At 36.1% G+C, this 19,669-nt stretch overlaps 2 protein-coding genes across 2 annotated transcripts; one reads left to right on the top strand and one right to left on the bottom strand.

Annotated features, from left to right (window-relative positions):
* Positions 1–227: 227 nt before the first annotated feature.
* LOC120013771 (putative receptor-like protein kinase At4g00960) lies at positions 228–4,306 on the bottom strand. The gene is made up of 6 exons (XM_038865702.1): positions 4,030–4,306; positions 3,779–3,918; positions 2,887–3,097; positions 1,818–2,052; positions 1,378–1,528; positions 228–765 (listed from the first exon to the last, which is right to left on the bottom strand). Exons 1-6 carry the CDS (start codon positions 4,103–4,105, stop codon positions 370–372), a joined length of 1,209 nt encoding a protein of 402 aa, XP_038721630.1. The 5' UTR covers positions 4,106–4,306; the 3' UTR covers positions 228–369.
* A 5,485-nt stretch (positions 4,307–9,791) lies between these two features.
* Positions 9,792–11,733, top strand: LOC120012473 (PKS-NRPS hybrid synthetase CHGG_01239-like). The gene is made up of 4 exons (XM_038863898.1): positions 9,792–9,863; positions 9,953–10,054; positions 10,144–11,163; positions 11,230–11,733. The coding sequence occupies exons 1-4, from the start codon at positions 9,792–9,794 to the stop codon at positions 11,731–11,733; spliced, it is 1,698 nt and encodes a 565-aa protein (XP_038719826.1).
* Positions 11,734–19,669: the final 7,936 nt, after the last annotated feature.

Below are 19,669 nucleotides of genomic sequence, written 5' to 3'. Positions count from 1 at the left end.
ACTTCACATGTAACAAGGGCATATTCAACATTGTCTTGACAAAAGGTAGAAAAAAAGGATACCAAACCAAGCCGAAATATATAATAAAATGTTTTGTATTTTTGAATTGTTAATTCTTGTAAGAAGGCATGTGTTTATTTAATTTTGTATTATTTGTTTGATTGAATTGTTTATGCACAATACCCTTTATAGTAATCGACCATAATAATCAAATTACTAATTTACCATGACTGAAAAAATTCCTTTGTATTGGCAAAAAAAAATAAATTTAATTAACATTTACAAGCTAATTAAATGACCGAGTAATGCATAAACTATATATGATACAGAAGAAAAAGAATAAATGAAATCTGCTTATAATAGTATGACCTAAATTTGCATGGGGCGTTTTCCATGTGGATCAAATCCAGAGCCTGTTTGCGCTGAAGTGCTTGCAGAGCTTCTGGTGGTAGTACTTATGCTTGAACCAAATGTACCAGAGTCAGATGCACCGGAGCTTCCAGCAGTCGACGAAAATGTTGCAGGCCTATGAGATCTTCTATATCGAGAACCGGGTGCTCCAGGTCTCGTAGGTTCGAGTAGATTGGCGGGCTTCTTTGATAGCATAACTACTACCCGTCTCATTTCGAGGCGTAACTTTGGATCACCTTGTGTGCATAGCAAACCTATATGAATGCACATTGCAACTTGTTCAGTGTCAGCCGATGATGCTAATGTTGAGTCCATAATCTCCAGGCTCCTCCCTTTCTTGAAGAGTTTATATGCCTGCAGCAGATACAACCAATGATTTTAGAAAGGTTGCAAAGGTTTTTAGACAACATTAGCATGATTTTTCTCCCTCGGAAAGAAGTTACAGATCGCAACAAGCTAGCAGTAGCTAATGGAGAACTCTACAGTTGGCAGTCATAAGTCATAACTAGTTTACTTGAATCATTTCCTGTACGAGAATCTGATAATTTCATATCTCCCGACTTGGTGCTGATTCCAAAAAGAAGCTTAACTAGGTACCAGTTTCGATTCCAATCACCGAGTCCGATTGTCTATCTTTTCATTTTCTAAATTAGAAATAATATGCCAATATTCAACCAATAAAATTTTTACTTCACTTTTGTGATCCTTAGCTTATTTTTGACTCAGTACCTACCATAATCATAGATTCCCCACCTTTTAAATTTGTTTGAATTTTCCAAAGAAAGAAAGTCAATAGTCATCCAATAGAAACTCAATTCAGGTTTTTGTGACATAAGAACAAGCTTCCTTAAACTTCTGCTTTCTCATTGACTTTTCTAGTTTCATTAGTTTCTAAGTTTTGACCAAAGAGTTACTAACATGTCTCAAAATATTTAAGGAAAAAAAAAATGCCGAAAATGATCTTACCCAATCAAGAAGATTCTGTGTATCAGTACTGTGGTTAAAAGTCGAATTCCTCTGGCCACTGATCAGCTCCAAAACCAGCACACCAAAGCTAAACACATCAGCCTTCACTGATAGTTGCCCGTGCATGACATACTCCGGAGCCATATACCCACTGTTTGCAATATTGAAGTTGGTATATTAGTAATTTATCAGCTTAGTTACTGAATATTCATTATATAACAAAATATAGAACAGGTCAGGGCTGAATTAGAGTAGGCAGGCCTTGACAATAATTTTAGGTTCACAAGATTGAACTAGGTTGATAATTGAGAGCCAATGAATTATTTGGGATGGAGTTAGACCAAGAAAGAAGGGCCCGTGCAAACCCGATTATGATCAGTTTGAGCACTCCTATGACCAGATCTATGCAAGAGCATATGTTAGTATACTTGACAACGTACTTTGTACCAGCTACGCGAGTGTTTACATGCGTCTGATCTTCAGGGAAGAGGCGGGCCATGCCAAAATCAGCAATCTTCGGAACCCACTTGTCATCCAATAAAATATTGCTCGCCTTGATGTCCCGGTGGACAATGCAGTTGTGTGAGTCTTCGTGAAGGTAAAGCAATCCCCTCGCAATACCATTTATTATGTCAAATCTTCGTTTCCAGTCAAGCTCTGCTCGTCTATCGGACTCTGCATTGACATCATCACAAAAAACTATCATACCATGACCGTAATACAAGTCAATGTACATCCAATTTAAGCCAATAAAATAACCATATTATTTAGTACTATACTATTGTTATATTATATTAGTAACTTAACAAATTAAACTAGTGGCTAAAGCCGCCACGTTTATGCAATAACTGGTCAAAAAACTGAACATATAAAAAGAAAGAAAAGGAACTGTTTATAGAATACATAGGCCAAAATATAAGAACCTTGTTTTGCATATGTTGGACATCTTAGATAAGTCATTGCCCAAACTGGCCACAAACACTCATCAAAGATCAAATGAAACAGAAAAAAGAAAGAAAAGGAACTGGAACATTTATTCAAGTTGTGACAGTACCACCAGTCAAAAAGGAAAGAAAAACAACTTCTTTGTCTGCTGATGATAAGTAACATATTTGCAAAAGAACAATTTAGGAAGTCTGAGTTCGATAGGTACTCTATGCTTCTTTGCATGCTAATGATAAGTAAATCTTCAAACACTACCTTATGTTCGTTCTTATTTAGTTACCTAACAAAGCAATCCGAAAGAATGGCGAAGTATTTTTCAAATGTCATAGGAAATTTGAATATCAGACTAGTGAAGTAACAAAAATTGAGAGTTGATGAAATTACTTGTACATCTAGATTAATATAAGTTCAAAAGTAAAGGGTGAAAACCTTTTTCAGTATAATGTTCCAACCTCAAAAGTTAAAATTTTAGAGATTATAACAACTAGAGAGTTCATGACGAAGAAGACAGCTAATACGGAAAATTAATGAGCATAGTATAACAAGGTCATTCTAGAAACTTACTGAAAAGGATCTTGTCAAGGCTTTCATTAAACACATATTCATAAACCAGTAGCTTCTCTATGCCATGTGCACAGTATCCTAACAAATTCACAACATTCCGGTGTTGCACTCTTGCCAACAACTTGGCCTCATTCAAGAACTCTTTCCTCCCCTGACTTGAACTTTGTGACAGCTTCTTCACAGCAATCTCTCTCCCATCATCCAAATTCCCCTATTTAAAACATCAGACAGAGAATGGAGAGTTAGAGTTTCGGGAGGAGTCACAACATCCAATGGATCCATTAGAGTAATCAAGAGACCTGATGAATCACTAAATATGCATACAAGAACATACATTGTTTAGCTTCATATAGCAAACGAGAAAAATGTAGTTTTTGGTTACCCAACACATCAAGGGATGCAAAAAGATAAGATAAATGCTGCTAATTAATATAATATTTTGTATGAAGGAAGTACATTTCTTTGCTTCCATCAGCAAAACTATATATCTTAGCTGCATAGTTTTCTCTGCTAACTAAATAGAAAAGAGAATTTCCAATTCCAGTGGCGCAATCTATACTGAGAGAAAGGAGTATATAGCAATTATCTCTTCAACAAAACAAATTTAAACAAACCCAAAATCCTCCAAAATAAAATTTCATGTAGCATATATTTTGCATCTCTTAAGCCAATTATGAGAAAAATCTGCAATAATCAAGGCTTCCTTGAGATGTTCATTCAATACTTGATATGCAATTCCTAAAATCTTAAGAAACCAACAAAGAATACTCGATATGCAAAATCAAACAAGCTTAGCAGGATATCTAAGATTTCAAAATACTTTGCCCTAATTTTTCTCCCTGAATTTTCTTAGCAAATAAACAGTATCAACCCAACTTCATCCAGATCTTACCTTGTAAACAGGTCCAAACCCACCTTCACCAAGTTTGTGTGTTGGGTGGAAATTTTTAGTGGCAGAGACTAAGGTGTCAAAAGTAAAAAACTTCTGCTCCTGTGCAGCAATCCTCTCCAAGTCCTCCTCGTTCTGTCCCTCTGTGTCAACCAAAACCCAAAAAGCAGCAATCCACTAAATACCCACATCCCACAATCACCATTCATGTAAACAGAACAAAACAAATACAAGAACTGGGTTTCTTGGATTACCTCGATTAGGCCCAAACTTGTTGAATGTCTTGATTAAATTATGCAGGAAATTGTTGGACTTGGTCATATCTTCCATAAAATAATCAACCAAAACAAGGTCATGAAGATAGAGAGAAGCAGAGAATTTCAAAATTTATGAAAGTGGTGGTATGAAACTTGGTGCTCCTTTTCTGCAAGATTGAGTTCTTGGGATCTGAGAATCGGTGAAAACTAGAGGGGGAACCTGGGAGAAAGAAAGGCGGTATGAAAATGAGACTTGTTGACCTCCTCCTAAACGTGTTTTCTTCTATCGCCTTATTACTTATTAGTTTCTCACGCGAATAGTCAAAATCCAAATTGCAAAACAGCCCGGATTCTCAAGGTGCATGTACTAGAGCGAAGAGAAGGTCAATGTATTAGCTTTGTTTTACTTTAGCAAAGCAAAAACTATAAATTAAGCATCAACTGTCAATTCATGCTTTATTTAACTAAACAATTTAATTTAGTCAAAAAACTTGCATTAATTACTAACCACTTGTTCCTATAAAATTAATATTTTCAATCCTTTACCGAGTCCCTGATATATAGGACTCAGTTCTCATCATGGCATCAGTGTTTTCCACCCATGTCAGGAGCACGGGCGCCTCATAATCTTCTTGAGTCAGTGACTCAACTCATTGCATCCAACACTTTGGCAAAGCATTCCCAAATATTTGTTGCTCGTGTGAAAGTCGGGAAGCCTCATGTTGTCGTTCATAGTCCTATTCACTACATGGGTCTCGAAATTCTCAGACATAGGAGTATTGATGCCCAAAACTGACCATTAACAATGCTCAAAACTGTCCACTTACATTGTTATTTGTCTGAGAGCTCTCTTTAGTTGTATTTGCTTTTCAATTCTTGTGCTACTTCAATTAATTTTATTATATTTTGGCTCTTTAACTCTAAGCATATATAGTTGCTCCCATCAAGGTTTGTGGTTGCTGTGCAATAGCACATAACAAGCTGCACTCAAGAGTATATAGCGGCAATGTGGAAGGAACTCAATCGGGGGATTACTGAATCAATGGAGAACAACTGATTCAAAGCCACTTCCTACATCAATTGCATGAAGTTGTCCTAACATTTAAACCCCTCAAGTCATTTGGCCTGAAGATAAAGGACACAAGAATCTGATGATGGTTTTGTATGAGTTCTGCTTTTCATCACAAATGGTTCTGTCATTAACATTTCAGTGAACCCGTCAGTTTTATCACTCAGGGCTGCACAATTCAAAAAAAAAATGAAAAGGAAAGAGATGTTATTAACTCTTCCGCCAAACTGCCTATAAAGATGTGAAAAGAAGGCCCGATAGCCGCTTCAGGTAGTCATACGAATTGTTTCACGGATAGCCACTTTAGGCAGCCATAACCTTAATCAAAATACATTAAGGGTATAATAATGAATTTGAGATAGTGTATTTATAAAAACACATAGATTTTAAATTGAAATTGTGGTGTATTTTAATTTGGTGTATTAGCTTATTTGATCAAGTCTTTCTCTCTAGGACAGTATGAGCGTCTGTGGGAAAGAAAGTTTTAGTATCTCTGCTTTTAGCAGGAGATTTTGATTTTTGTTCTGTTTTCTACTGATGTAATAAATTCTCGCAAGTGCATAAGAGTCTACGAATAGTACAATGTATGCAAGTACGAGGTCGATCCCACGAAGACTAGTTAATCTAATTAATGGACCTAACTTGATGAATGATTAAGATTTTGGGAAAAAGGAAGAATGATTGATAAAATAAAAACAAAGAAATAAAATTCAGATTTAGTATCCAATAAGAGAAGAACACTAAGGCAATGATTTCACCTAGTAATCCTATCACAAGTATCCAATTAACAAACACACAATTATGGTTACTATTCAAGAGTTGATTCTTTCTTAAATATGTTGGTTCGTTCGTTCGTGGTGCCAACAAATATTATTAACAATGGATTAATCCTGTTCGTTTCGTAGTTTTTAACCCAATGCTAACAATTCATTACGATCTAAAGAACTATAACAACCAATCAATCCCCTAAACCTTGTTCATGGCAGTCGACAATTGATTTCCTTAATTTCAATTCCACTAAGACACGTGAATTCGGTTTGTTCCTTAGTCCTAACTAGATGAATCTAATTGCGCATTCAATTGGTGGCCAATCAACCAAACAAACAATAGATTATAAGCGTAGAAATTAAAGACAAGAATCATGAACCAAAATTATGCATTCAATTAATTGAAGTACTTGCAATAATCATACTAGGCTACATCAAACCCTAGCAAAGAAGTTTAGCTACTCATGTTATAAGAACACAAAGAAACTAAATATGGGAATGTCATGAATCAAGAACAAGAACAAAGAGAAAAGCTAGAGACAAGAACAAGAACAAAAGCTAGAGAATGTGGTTCTCCAATTCGTGTCTTATTGCACTGCCGTGACCTCCTATTTATACACTAAAAAGCTTCCTTCAAACTGCATTCCAAATTCTAGTTGGATTTCCTTCAATTGCTCTTCCTCTTCTTTCACAACTCTGTTTCCTAGTCAATTCACGTGCAACTTTTTGGTTTTCATTCTCCTTTGGTTTCACCGGGTCCCACGCACAGCTCTAATTTTGCATGCAATTGGTCTTTGACTCCTTTTTGTCCTCCTATTTGCTTATTTGTCTTGATTTCCTTCTTTTTATTTATTTCTTTCTTTCCTTGCTTGATCCTAGTTGCAAAACTAGCCGCCAGGTTTCCTTCATGGGTCTAAGAGATGCGTTTCAAGCATGGGCTATGTAAGCTTTGACTTATGGGCTCTAATAATTAAATTAGGCCCTTTACACCATATTTTGTACCAAAAATCTGAAAATCAAATCAAGACAAATTATGTAATATTCATGTTCATTCCAATAAAAGAGACAAAAATAAGTGTAAATTGAGGTATAAAAAATATGTAAAATATAGTATGATCATCTACTATTCCATTTTTCGTCTTACTGGAGTATGAAGGAGGAACTTACTAAGAACAGGAGTAGGTTCTCATTGACGGTTGTGGAAGGTGAAGCAATTCAAGTGCTGAATTTGGATACTACTGCCTCTGCACAACCTGACGATTGTTGAGTTGTTGGGAAAATCATTATGAATCGTAGTATTAGCAAAGATATTTTTTCTTGGATGATATATTCAATGAGGAAGTTTTCAGTCCTACTTTTCTAGAATTGGGGAAAAATTGATTCCTCATCACCTTTAAAAAATTCCGATGATAAGGAAAGGATTTTGGCTGATCGCCCTAGGTTGTTTGATCGACATCTTTTGGTATTAAGGGAGATCGACCCAACTATTCCAATCAAGGAATTAGCTTTTGTCTCAAAAAACTTATAGGTCAAAATTCATGGGCTCTCTATATTGGTTATGATTGCTCATATTGGTAAACAGATTGGTTCTTCTAAAGGGGAAGTTTTGGAGGTTGATGTTGATAAAGAGGGGATTGGTTGGGGGACTTTCTTACGAGTTTGAGTAAAACTTGATCTGACTGTTTCATTGGTCCGTGAAAAACTATTGAAGTTTCCGTCAAAAGATTATATGCTTGGTTTTTAGTATGAAAATCTACCAAGGTTTTGTTTCAAGCGTGGGTGTATAATCCACTCTAGTGATCATTGTCTTGCTATTCCTAATTCTCGGTTGCATTCACATAAAGGGAATACAGAAGGGTGCATCTAAATACACATTTTTTTTACTAAATACACACATGATTTGACATCACATATGACTTGAAATTTGTGACATTAATATTGTTTATTTGAAATTTGTGACAGTAATATTGGTTGACAATCATATTGAAATGACCTCAACACAGTCATTAATTCTAAATTTATTTTTAATTTTTAATTCACCTGGAAAGTAGAAAAGCATCTTTTTAGAATGTCCAAAATACCCTTGTGTGGTGTGTTTGTGTTTTTTTTTACTGCGTTGACCGTATCTTGACCCGATCAAAACCTTTAATATCTCCTCCGATTAATTTTTTTTATTATTATCTCTCTCTCTCACTGGTCTGTAGAGTGTAGACTCTATTTTTTTTTTTGTTTCTTTCAGATCTTGATCCCATCATACTACATGTTCTTAATTTTGTATAGAGCTTCACATATTTCATTAGTTAGGGATTATCCGATGTCTATCATTATATCTTAGTGGAATTACTTCAGGTATGAATACGAAGTTGAATGAGTTTTATCGTATATGAAACAACATGATGCATACATGTAGCATACTCGTTTTAGGCTTCCTCCTGAAACCATTGTAGTAGAAGATTAGTAATGTATTATGTGCTATTGTGTTTTAATAAAATTGAAGTCAATTTATTGAGAAATGTATTCAAGCATGTCCATTGTTTTTGTTAAGTAATATTTTTATGAATTAAGCTTATATATTTATAAAAAATGTTAATTAGTAGTATTTTTATTTACAACTTAACATATAGAGGCTAATTAATTTCCATGTTTTCATTAAGGTGGTTAGGTTTAATTTATTTATTTTTTTGGTATTATACACCCTGAATGGTTGGTTGGTTCATTGGTTGGCATGGATTGTGTGGGGTTAATTAAGAAATGTCGTCCTTTACTTACTATATTTCAATTTTCTCAATCATTTGATGAAAATGGCATGGCCAACACTGACATGGAACACGTGAAAGAATATTATATCAATCATGATTTAAGTTCTGTGAATAAAACTTCTGCCACGTGTAAGCACACCTAAAATGCCGCTGCTTGTCCGCCACTTAAAGAAATGACAGGTGCATTGACCTACTCATATCACCGAGCGGTTCATGCAATCAAATGGCTAGGAACAGTGAAATAAGCTTAATAAATGAGATAGAGTGTGTCGGCCTCAAGTCCATGCCCACCCGGAATAAGCATCTGCAATTTCTTTATTTTCATTCTCATCGCCATTCCCCGACGACGAAGCCCTCTCCTCCCTCTTCTTGATCTCCATTTCAACTTCTTTGACAACCCATTTTTATTATTAATAGCCATTCACAACAAGATCTCTCTCACACTCTTGACAGACTTATAAATAAAAAAGAAGGACTGACAGATGAAGAAGAGTTGAAGAGATACTAGCAAATGGGCTATAAATTAATGATATGAGGCAAAGGGACGAGCCCATGTGAGTCGAGCCATCTGCGTACGTATGTTTTTTTTTTTTTTAAATTTTATATCTTTTGATCCCGGGGAAAACATTTCTATTGAGGCAACTTCACTTGAGAATGGGAGATAGCCTGGTTGGTCTGGTTATCTGCCCAGGACCTTGAGGTCCAGGGTTCTATTCTCACCAGGGGGTTTGGGATTTGGGTAGTTTTTCATCCGCTGTGGTGGCCTTCATGCCCCTCGGACATAGCTTAGCGTATGTGTGGCCTGTGGGCCTTTTAAAAAAAAAAAACATAGTCTCGGCTGGACCTACATTTCCAAGGTTTTTGACGTTACCACGAAGTTAATATGGCACACTAGATAGGCAACTTCTATTTTTTTTATTCTAAGCAACATATAATTAAGTCTTCATTGTTCAATAGCAGTGGATTCTCAAGCACCGCCCTGTTCGAAAGGACGAGCAGAGTGCACAATCCCTAGCTTGCTTGGTTTAAAGAATAACAAAAAAAATATTTAGTTAGTTTTTGATTAAGTTTGGTAACCATTTTTAAATGGGTGTTGTAGGGTGGTAACATCTTCCATACACTAAACCCAACCGACCTCCAGACTCAAATTTTATTCTTGCGGATATGGACTATTTGGATGAAATGAGAGCTTGGGCTGAAGATCTACGATTGTCAAGTAGTAGTTCTAGTGATCAGGTAAATATAGATACTGAAGACATTTCTTATTTGTTGCACAAAATATTTGGATTACTTACAGATACTTAAGTGAAATTTATTGTTGACAGGATTATACTATCAGAAACGATATGAAAAAAGAAGAAGAATTTGCGGATGATTGTGAAGAGAAAATTGAAGTTGATGTTACAAATCCATTTTTAACCGAGACGGTATAACAATTAGGGAAATAATATGTCTTCTATTTTGAACATCTTCAGCAAACTTGTTTCAATTTATAACATTTAGAAATTATTTTCAGGTGTTCGATTCACGTCAATCGTTGATTGATTGGGTGCAAGAAACATGGCTTAATTTGGGATTCATCATCGTTACAAGGAGCTCATCGAGCTCATCATTATTGTTGCAATGCGATCGCGGTGGTACGTACAGAAGGAAGAAAACATCCACGAAGCTCACAGGCACGAAAAAGATTGATTGTCCTTTCATACTTAAAGGGTTGAAACTACGTGAAGCTAATTATTGGATGGTAAAAGTGCTATGTGGAATGCACAACCATGCCCCTGTATCATATATGGAGGGGCATCCATACGTCGGTCGCCTTTCTGAATCTGAAGTTGAGATAATGGTAGATATGTCTAGCAATTATGTCAAGCCACGAGACATCTTGGCTTCGTTAAAGAAACGAGATCTGAACAATGCGTCCACTATTAAAACAATATACAATGCACGACAGAAGTTTCGGACTTCTGAAAAAGCCGGTAAATCCCACATCCAGTCTCTAATGTCCTTCCTACAGGAGCACAGGTACATTTTCTATCATCGAACCAACGATGTAACCAACGAGCTCCAGGATTTATTCTTTGCTCATCCAGGCTCATTAGAACTACTACGTGCATTCCCACATGTTTTATTAATGGACGCAACACACAAAACAAACAGGTTCAGGATGCCTCTTCTTGAGATTGTCGGAGTGACTCCAACAAATATGACGTATTGCATAGGATTTGTTCTCTTGAATTCCGAGAAGGAGGATAATTATACATGGGCTTTAAGGTGTTTGCAGTCAATAATTGAGGAAAGCATTGCCCCAAAAGTTATTGTCACCGATAGAGAGTTGGCGCTGATGAAATCATGTCGCTTGGTATTTCCTAATGCAAAGAAGCTACTTTGTCGATGGCACATATATAGGAGTGTTTTGGCGAACTGTAAAAGATCATTTCAAAACAAAGAATCATGGGATGCATTCTACTCCTCCTGGAATACGTTGGTGGAATCTAAAAATGAGATTGCCTACGTGTATAATTTGTCGCACCTAGAGGTAATCCTATAAAACTATGCAGTTGTGCTTAGTTCCATTAAAGATGTATGGTTGACACCGTATAAGGAGATGTTTGTCTCCGCTTGGACAAATACGTATTTGCATTTCAGGAACTTGACCACTAATAGGGTCGAGAGTCAGCATGCAAAGTTAAAGAAATACCTTGGATCATCACAGTCAGACATTGAGTTTGTAGTATCTTTAATTCATCAGCTTGTCCAAGCTCAGTTCACATCAATCAAGGCTAGTTTGGAGAAAAGTAGACATATCGTCCAACATTGGTTCAACACAGTTCAGTTCAGGGAACTACGTGGTTTTGTTTCGATTGATGCGTTGGATCTGATTTTCCAAGAATCTGATCAATCTAAATTCGTCGGAGAAGATTCGTACGCCTGTGGATGTAAACTTCGTACAATCTACAGATTACCGTGTGCGCACGAGCTTTCAATATACATTAACGATAGTCAACCGATACCACTTGCTTCCATCAATGCATTCTGGAAGAAACTTGACCTATCGCCATGTGCTTCTCTTAGAGACGATGATATCGATTGTACTATTGAGTTATAAATGTTTGCAGAACAATTCAAGCGTCATTCACGACCAGGAAAGTTCAGTCTACTACGAAAGATCAGGGAGATAATTAAACCCTCAACTACCACAGTACAAGATCCGGTTGTTATAAAAAGTACACGTGGACGCCCTTCTTCAAAGAAAAAAGCAGACATGCATACTCATTGTAATCCTATCGCACCCGACTCTGTAGAACAAGATTTTCTTCAGTCCTACCAACAAGTAGACACAGTATTTCAATGGGACGCCTATCCTCGAAGAAAAAGGCAAGTGGAGTAACTCATACAGATTCACGTCATGAATTTCATCATTTCCAGCAACCAGGGAGACACAGTTGCTCATCCCTCTACAGTACTTCACCACTCCCTACACAAAGGAGTTCCAGATTGAGTAACGTTACGCATGAACATATTTATGTTCGTCAGTTTCCGTCAATATTGCATCCTTACATTGGGTCCGTGCAAGATGTAATACCTGATGGAAATTGCGGCTTTCGAGCGATAGCTGCTTGTCTTGGTTTAGGGGAACATGCATGGGATACTGTCCGTCGTGATTTGATAGGGGAGTTGGGCACATTCTAGCATGAATATGTTGCAATGTTTGGTAGTGAAGAGCATGCATTGGGCGTTCACAACTCACTCAACTTCTTTGAATTAGATAGAGCAGCACCAATTCAGCACTGGAAGACAATGCCAAACATGGGTCTCTTGATTGCTTCGAGGTATAATGTCATATTACATGTTCTTAGTTTTGCACAGAGCTTCACATATTTACCATTGCGATCAACTCCTCCACCGCAGTATCAACATGTTGCGATAGCTATCGGACACGTTAATAATAATCACTATGTCCAGGTTTCCTTAGTTGGGGGTTACCCGATCCTACCATTATGCCTCAGTGGAATTACTTCATGTATGAGTGCGCAGCTGCATGGGTTTTACCATATATGGAACAACTTGATTCATACATGCAGCATACTCGTTCTAGGTTTCCTCCTGAAACCATTGTGGTAGAAGATTTGTAATGTAATATGTTTTATTGTGTTTTAATAAAATTGAAGTCAATTTATTGAGAAATGTGTTCAAGCATGTCCATTGTTTTTGTTAAGTAATATTTTTATGAATTAAGCTTATATATTTATAAAAAATGTTAATTAGTAGTATTTTAATTTACAACTTAACATATAGAAATAGTTTTAATTAGGTGATCCTAAGTTGAACAGACTATATAAACTCAACTAATAAATAAACTAATATTCTAAAAAAAATTCATATTAATAATTATAATTATGAAAAAGATAAACATCATAGCAATTGGGATTCCAGTGATAATAATTGTTGATAATTATAACCTATCACTTAATATTTAATTATTTAGGGATGATAGAGTAATTTAAATGTCTTATAAAATGTGTTCCAATGATTGTATTCACATTCACAAAATTCAAATATAGAAAAATATATCATATTTAATTATTTTAAATCATTTTATACTTATAATAAATAGCAAACAAATGACAAGCTCTATATTTAGTATATTATATCCAATCTACCTACCATGACCAAGCAACAAGGTTACAAAGACTCTGAAATCCAATGAATATGATGCATAAACACTAAAAAGACATATTTGAGGCTGTGTGGCTGTGTGGGGTAATTACCAAGCCATATTGGACTGTCATAGAATCTGCATGAAGGGAGGGATTTGGATTTGCACTAGTAATGATTTTATAGAGACTCTCCATTCATAGCTGGATGATCCTTGTTTTGCATTTTCATTACAATTGCTCGCCTTTTTTACTTTATTATTATATATATATATATATATATATAGATAGATATATTTGAGGCTGTGTGGCAGTGTGGGGTAATTAGTTGATTATAAACTTTAGTTCACAGAGCCGTACTTTATGTCTAATCACTTATCTTTAATGCTACAGATTTATATGTACATATATATATTGTGTTGTTGTCTAATCATTCTTGCCTGTCAAATCAGTTTGTGTGTATTTAACAAAAATGAATGTGCATTTAGCAATTACCAATACAGAATATGGGGTGTGATTAAAAGCAGTATGTTGAATAGGAAACTTGTTGGGTTTGGCTGTTAACAATCGACAAATGTGCATTCGGACCCTGAGCGCTTTGTGGATTTGTCGGCGGGTATGATGGCTCATAGAGAGTTGTGTTCGGTAGAAGATGAAGGGGCAAGTCAGTCCACTGACCAGTTTTAGGTTCGGTGAATGTACTTCCTCTTGGTGACGTACAAGATACAACGAACATTAATGTTGTGGTGTTAATTGAGGAGGCTATATTTAACTTCACCATATTTAATGGATGTTGACGAGTCAAATCTTGGTGGTTCTAATTTAGTTGAGGTGGCGAGTCCCAAGGAAAACAAAAGGTGGAAAATGAGGGCTGAAGAGAAGTATGCTTCTAGTACAATGGTACACTCGGCTGGTAAGCGAAGTTTCGATGTTGAGGTGATGTTTGAGACAGTGAAAAAAGGAAAATTTGGAGAACAAGGTGATATCCTCTTTCATGATATCGAGGCAGAGACTGGGTGCCAGTTTTGCCCAGCATTATGAAATATTTATTTTGAATTTATCGGGGGCTTTGGAACCCATCGACAATTCAGGAATTACACCATTTGGTGAGATCCAAGTCACCCAACCTTTATTTTCTATGTGAAATAAAGTCTTTAAGTCTGTCTCAGCATCTTCGACTTTGTTTGGGATTCCTTTCTCATTTTAGTGTTACTATTGACGATAATTCTGGGAGTGTGACTTGGCTATTCCCCGATTTTTATGGTCAACAGAATGCTTCTCTTTGGAGTCAGTCTTGGCATCTCCTTCGAAAACTTATTCCTTTGACTAAATGCGCTAGCGATTGTATTGCTATATCTAGTCTTGATAAGAAAGTGGGTGGCAGTTGTAAGGTGGGCAAGCAAACAAGGGATTTTAATTCGGCTTTGGCTTACGCAGGTTTGTTACATCTTGAGTACCAGGATCCGAAGTTTGCTTGAAGTAATAAACGGGGTCGGCATCATGATTTTATCAAAGAGCGGTTGGATAGAGTTACGACCAACTCTTCATGGATTACATTTTGATTCTTTGTAGTTCAGAATATCGACACTTCATCCTCGAATCATTAATGTATACTTTTATCTTGCTTTGTGTCGAGTAGAAGACATTCTTACTCTCGTCCTCAATTTTGATATGTGAATTGGTGGGGAGCTCAACTGGAGGCTCATTCATCGCCAATGGTCTAAAGGTTCTAGTAATGCCATATCTGGTTCTTCTTTGTCCCAAGTTCATTGCCGCTTGTTTCATGTAAAAGAGTGATTCAAAAATGGTTTGTTAAAAATAATAGAGATGATGCCTTCTTGTGTAATAGTTTGCAAAATGATTGGGGAACGCTTTGTTGGTGGAAAACGCTACTAAACAGAGTGAGTTGAGGAGAGTTCAAAATGCTCCAGATGATTTATGAGCTAAGATGGTTGCGTGAAAGAAATAGTATTTCAAAATATTTCCATGATTGTATCCTTCAAAGGATAAGATCGAGTAAGATTGTCCATATCCTAGATTCTCAAGGTTGTCTTCATTTATCTGCTCAAGAGATTTGGGGTGCTTTTATTTTCCTCACTTTATCGGCCTATTGTGTGCTCCTCCTCTTCGGTTACTTTCTTTGATAGGATGCAGTATGTTGTCAATGACTTTATGAATGAAGAACTTTTACTGATTTTGCTCAAAAGATGAAGGCTTTCGGGTGGTTTCTACTATGGGTTTTGATATATCTCCAGGACCGGATGGCCTTTCTGTGGATTTTTATAAATAGAATTGGGATGTTTTGGGTGACGATATTGTGGTTGTGGTTCAACCTTTCTTTGGAAATGGCTAGTTGAACCTGTTGATTAATCGTATCTTTCTTACTCTGATTCCTAAACATCACAACTCAACTCAAGTGACCAATTATCGTCTTATCAGTCTTTGTAACGTCTCGTATAAGATTATTTAGAAGGTTATGACGAGTCGTCTTAATGGCACCCTTCCTTGTGTTATTCGGGTGAATCGGTTGGTGTTTATCAATGGTCGCAATGACAATATTATCATTGCTTTTGAAGCTCTCCACTCTATGTCAATTAAACATCATAGCAACAAGGACTACATGCTATCAAATTGGATATGAGAAAAGCATATGATATAGTGGAATGGTGTTTTCTGAAAAATAGTCTTGACTACTATGGGGTTTAGCACAATTTGGGTCCACTAGATTTCTAAGTGCATTCGTATCGTCTAATATGCGATGATGGTGAATGGCACTTCAGGTGAATGGTTTAAGCCTACAAGGGATTTGCATCAAGGCGACCCTCTCTCTCTGCTACTATTTGTCATTTGTATGGAGGCTCTAAGTGTTCGCCTTATTCAATTACAGGTTACAGGTTACAGGTCTTTTGGAATATGTTCCTTTTAGGGGTGGTCAAATCCGAGTATCTCCCTTTTTCTTTGCGGATTACTGCCTTATTTTTTCGTGCCTCCCAAGTGGAATAGGGCCATATCCATGATGTACTAGACAAGTATGAGGAGGCTTCGAGTCAAAAGGGCTCCATAATAATGGCATGAGAAATTTGACAATGTGATGATTTCAAATAGATTTCATATTAATGAATTTGATAAATATGTTTACGTAAAGAATACTTCATCAAACTATGTTATTGTTTGCTCGTATGTAAACGATATGATTATCATTGGTAGTGATATTAGTGTCATAAAATCAACTAAGAAATTCTTAGGAAGTAAGTTCGAGATGAAATATTTAGGACATGAAGATGCTATTCTTGAAATGAAAATTATCTTGAGAGAATATGGTTATACATTATCGAGAATTTGTTCGATGGATTTGACAAAGATAACAACACCATAGCAAGGATACTTGTAGATGTAAATCTTCATCTCAAGAAGAACAATGGTCGGTGCCATAGTTTTTAAAGCCATACCGTGTAGATCGGATGTTCATTGTTTTCAAGGTTCAACCGCTGGTTTTTTAATATGTAATAAATTTATATATATATATATATATATATATATATGAAATTATGAACATATAACTATATACTACATAAGTATATAATATCTTATATATTACCAATATATGAATATAGAGTTATACATAACTCAAAAAAAAACCATAAGAGGTGAAATATCAAATAGTTCCAAATAATTAGTTTCAAATAAGCAAATCAACAAAGTTTCAAATATCAAATAGTTCATGACAAATAAGCAAATAATCCTACAAAGAAGACCAAATAAGATACCTCTGCTTTATACTACTAGAGATTCAAGGAGTAACAATCTGTCCTAAACAAAGCAACAATCACACACACAAAAGCTACCTCTGGAGTTTCGAATCCCACATACATAAAAAAAGAAACAACCATTTGTTACGAGTCATAGTTTGCTCACAAAAATAGCAAGTAAGCAACCATTAACTTACGATTCGCACTTGTAATGTCATAGATCGTAGACGACGGTGATGTCAATGTCACTATTATTGTGGCCACCGACGATTGAGGTGCCACTAGTAGAACTCGTGATGGAACTGTTGAACTCGCGATGAAAGTGAAGTGTGAAACAAAAGAAAAACCCTAGATCGTGATGTGAAGGAAGAAAGTAAGAAATTGAAATTAAATTAATTTTGTTTGGAATTAAAATTATGAAAATAGACATGTCATATATGCATTACCATCATTTAAGTCACCCATTCAAACCACCACCAATACACATATACATATACCTACATACATACATTTATAGTAAGTTCATCTGACATCCACCACAACAATGCCCACTAGGCCAACAATTGCAACAAAGCCCACCAGGCTATTCAATAACAAGGCCGACTAGGGCATCTGGGAACAACAAATGCCCACAAGACCATATAGCAATAACAATTCCCACTAGGCTATTCAACAATAACAGGGCCCACTAGGCCATCCAACAGCAATAACGGGGCCCACTATTCATCCAACCATAACAACGACTCATAAGGCCAATCAACATCAACATGGCCCACTAGGCCAACCAACATCACCAACAACAAGTCTCAATCAATCCAATAATGTGATGCATAAATTTTCAACAAATTACCCATGCACCTAAAATGATTCAAAACTAGTTTAGAGATATATTTATTTTCAAAAAATTTATGCAAGACTCTACGAAGAATTCTAATTAAACCTAAACACTTTTTATTTGAAAATTTACTACGATCCGATTTCCAAATCAATGCACTCCTAACTATATGCCGAAAGGATTATTTTAGCACGAGTGCACTACTACGAATCGACGAATAGAGATCACGAAATGATAAGACAAAACAAGTAACGATAACTAGAGGCCAAGAATGTGAGAACCCCTACCTCGATAGCAGTGCGAAATCAAACTACATCTCCACGTTCCCTTGACTCTGGTAGTGTTGGTGCGGTCCCTGCGATCTCCAGTGAGCACTCTGCAATGTAGGGTCGCCTTCGAGCTTCTTGTGAAGGTGGCTATGGGCTTTAGGATTTGTAGAAATGGATGAGAGGGAGAGAAGAAAAATATTTTTTTACATAGATTCCGAGAAAGAGACTAGGGTTTTGTTTTATATCTTTTCAAAAAAATTTATTTCTATTTTTAACCCCAAAGTTTCAATCAGTCATCTTCTAACCCTCATCAATTTTATTCCATGATATCCGCGCCCTTATTTCCATGTTTTCAATATCTCCAAATTTTAGAGATTAGTTCAACTAGACCCCTCCAAAATCTAGGGTCTTATAGGGACAATGGTCCATAAGTCTTCCGAGGTCTAGCACTAGAGCATAATGACACTTGGGGACCTATTGTGGTCCCAACTTGGAGGTAAGTTAATTTTTTGGAAGCCATTTGCTTAACTTACATTGATATGCTTGTTTATGGACTTCTTGTTTGGTTTGTGAACTTTGTTGGTGCAATATCTTGGATAGGGGCCTTTTGTGTGCATAGTTTGTGGGTTTGGTTTTAGCACAACATCGTTATATCTGTGGACTTGTTCTATGCATGGGATAGGGGCTCCAATTCCTGACTCCAATTATCCCCAAAACTATGTCATATCATGAATTAAAATATGTGATTAAGTGTTTTGTTGTTCATAATGTTAAAATATAGTAGATTTTGAAAACAAAATTCTAAATCCTAAATCTTAAACCCTAAATACTAAAAATTAAGTCATAAACCCTAAATTCTAAACCATAAACACTAATTTCTAACTCCTAAATTTTAACATGTCATTTTTCAAAAAAAAAAATTTCATGATTTAACATGATTTTTGAGGGAGAGTTGGAGCCAAAATTGAAGCTAGAAATTGGAGCCCCTCCCATTCCTCTACTACTAGATATTCATACTTCATTTGCTTGCTGTTCATTAGGATATATGTTGCATAGGTATCTAGATTTTTGTCGGGTAATTATCCTGATGAGCTTTGTAGCTCAGCATTTCTTACGATTCCCCACCTTCAAGTGAGTTCGATGAGCATGGCCAGGATCTGGCGGCGTAGCGCGATATGCCATGGATATTGATATCTAGGGGTTATGGGTAGAGTTTGCTAAATTGTTATCGTTGAGCTTCCGTATGTTGTTTTTTTGTCTTATTTATTGTTCGTGGAGATTTTTCTTGATTTTGGTAGTTTTTGGTTAATTTTGAAGTTTTGCAAACCCCCGGGATAGGTGGTTACATATACGTATTGCTAGCTCTCCCATTTTTATATACAAGTATTGTTGATAATTCACTTCTTTCTCATGGCAGAAACTTACATTTATCAGCCAAAATCAAACCGACTGTTTTGATGTAAAGAGGATTTCCAGATTGGGTATTCAATTTGGGGCACTTTTGGGCGCCGCGAGAAATTAACAAACTTTGTTT

Source organism: Tripterygium wilfordii, chromosome 13 (assembly GCF_013401445.1).
Source record: "Tripterygium wilfordii isolate XIE 37 chromosome 13, ASM1340144v1, whole genome shotgun sequence".
NCBI classification, from domain to species: Eukaryota; Viridiplantae; Streptophyta; class Magnoliopsida; order Celastrales; family Celastraceae; genus Tripterygium; species Tripterygium wilfordii.
Note: the sequence above shows the minus strand (reverse complement) of the source record. Positions and strands in the feature narration are given on the sequence as shown.

Excerpts from the sequence above, each read along its gene's own strand:
- LOC120012473 (XM_038863898.1), top strand. The coding sequence starts at position 9,792 with ATGGACTATTTGGATGAAATGAGAGCTTGGGCTGAAGATCTACGATTG. Across the intron at positions 9,864-9,952 it reads GTAGTAGTTCTAGTGATCAG|GATTATACTATCAGAAACGA; the intron begins GTAAATATAGAT and ends TATTGTTGACAG. Across the intron at positions 11,164-11,229 it reads ATAATTTGTCGCACCTAGAG|GAGATGTTTGTCTCCGCTTG; the intron begins GTAATCCTATAA and ends ACACCGTATAAG.
- LOC120013771 (XM_038865702.1), bottom strand. The coding sequence starts at position 4,105 with ATGGAAGATATGACCAAGTCCAACAATTTCCTGCATAATTTAATCAAG. Across the intron at positions 3,919-4,029 it reads CAAGTTTGGGCCTAATCGAG|AGGGACAGAACGAGGAGGAC; the intron begins GTAATCCAAGAA and ends TGGTTGACACAG. Across the intron at positions 1,529-1,817 it reads ACTCGCGTAGCTGGTACAAA|TGGGTATATGGCTCCGGAGT; the intron begins GTACGTTGTCAA and ends TATTGCAAACAG.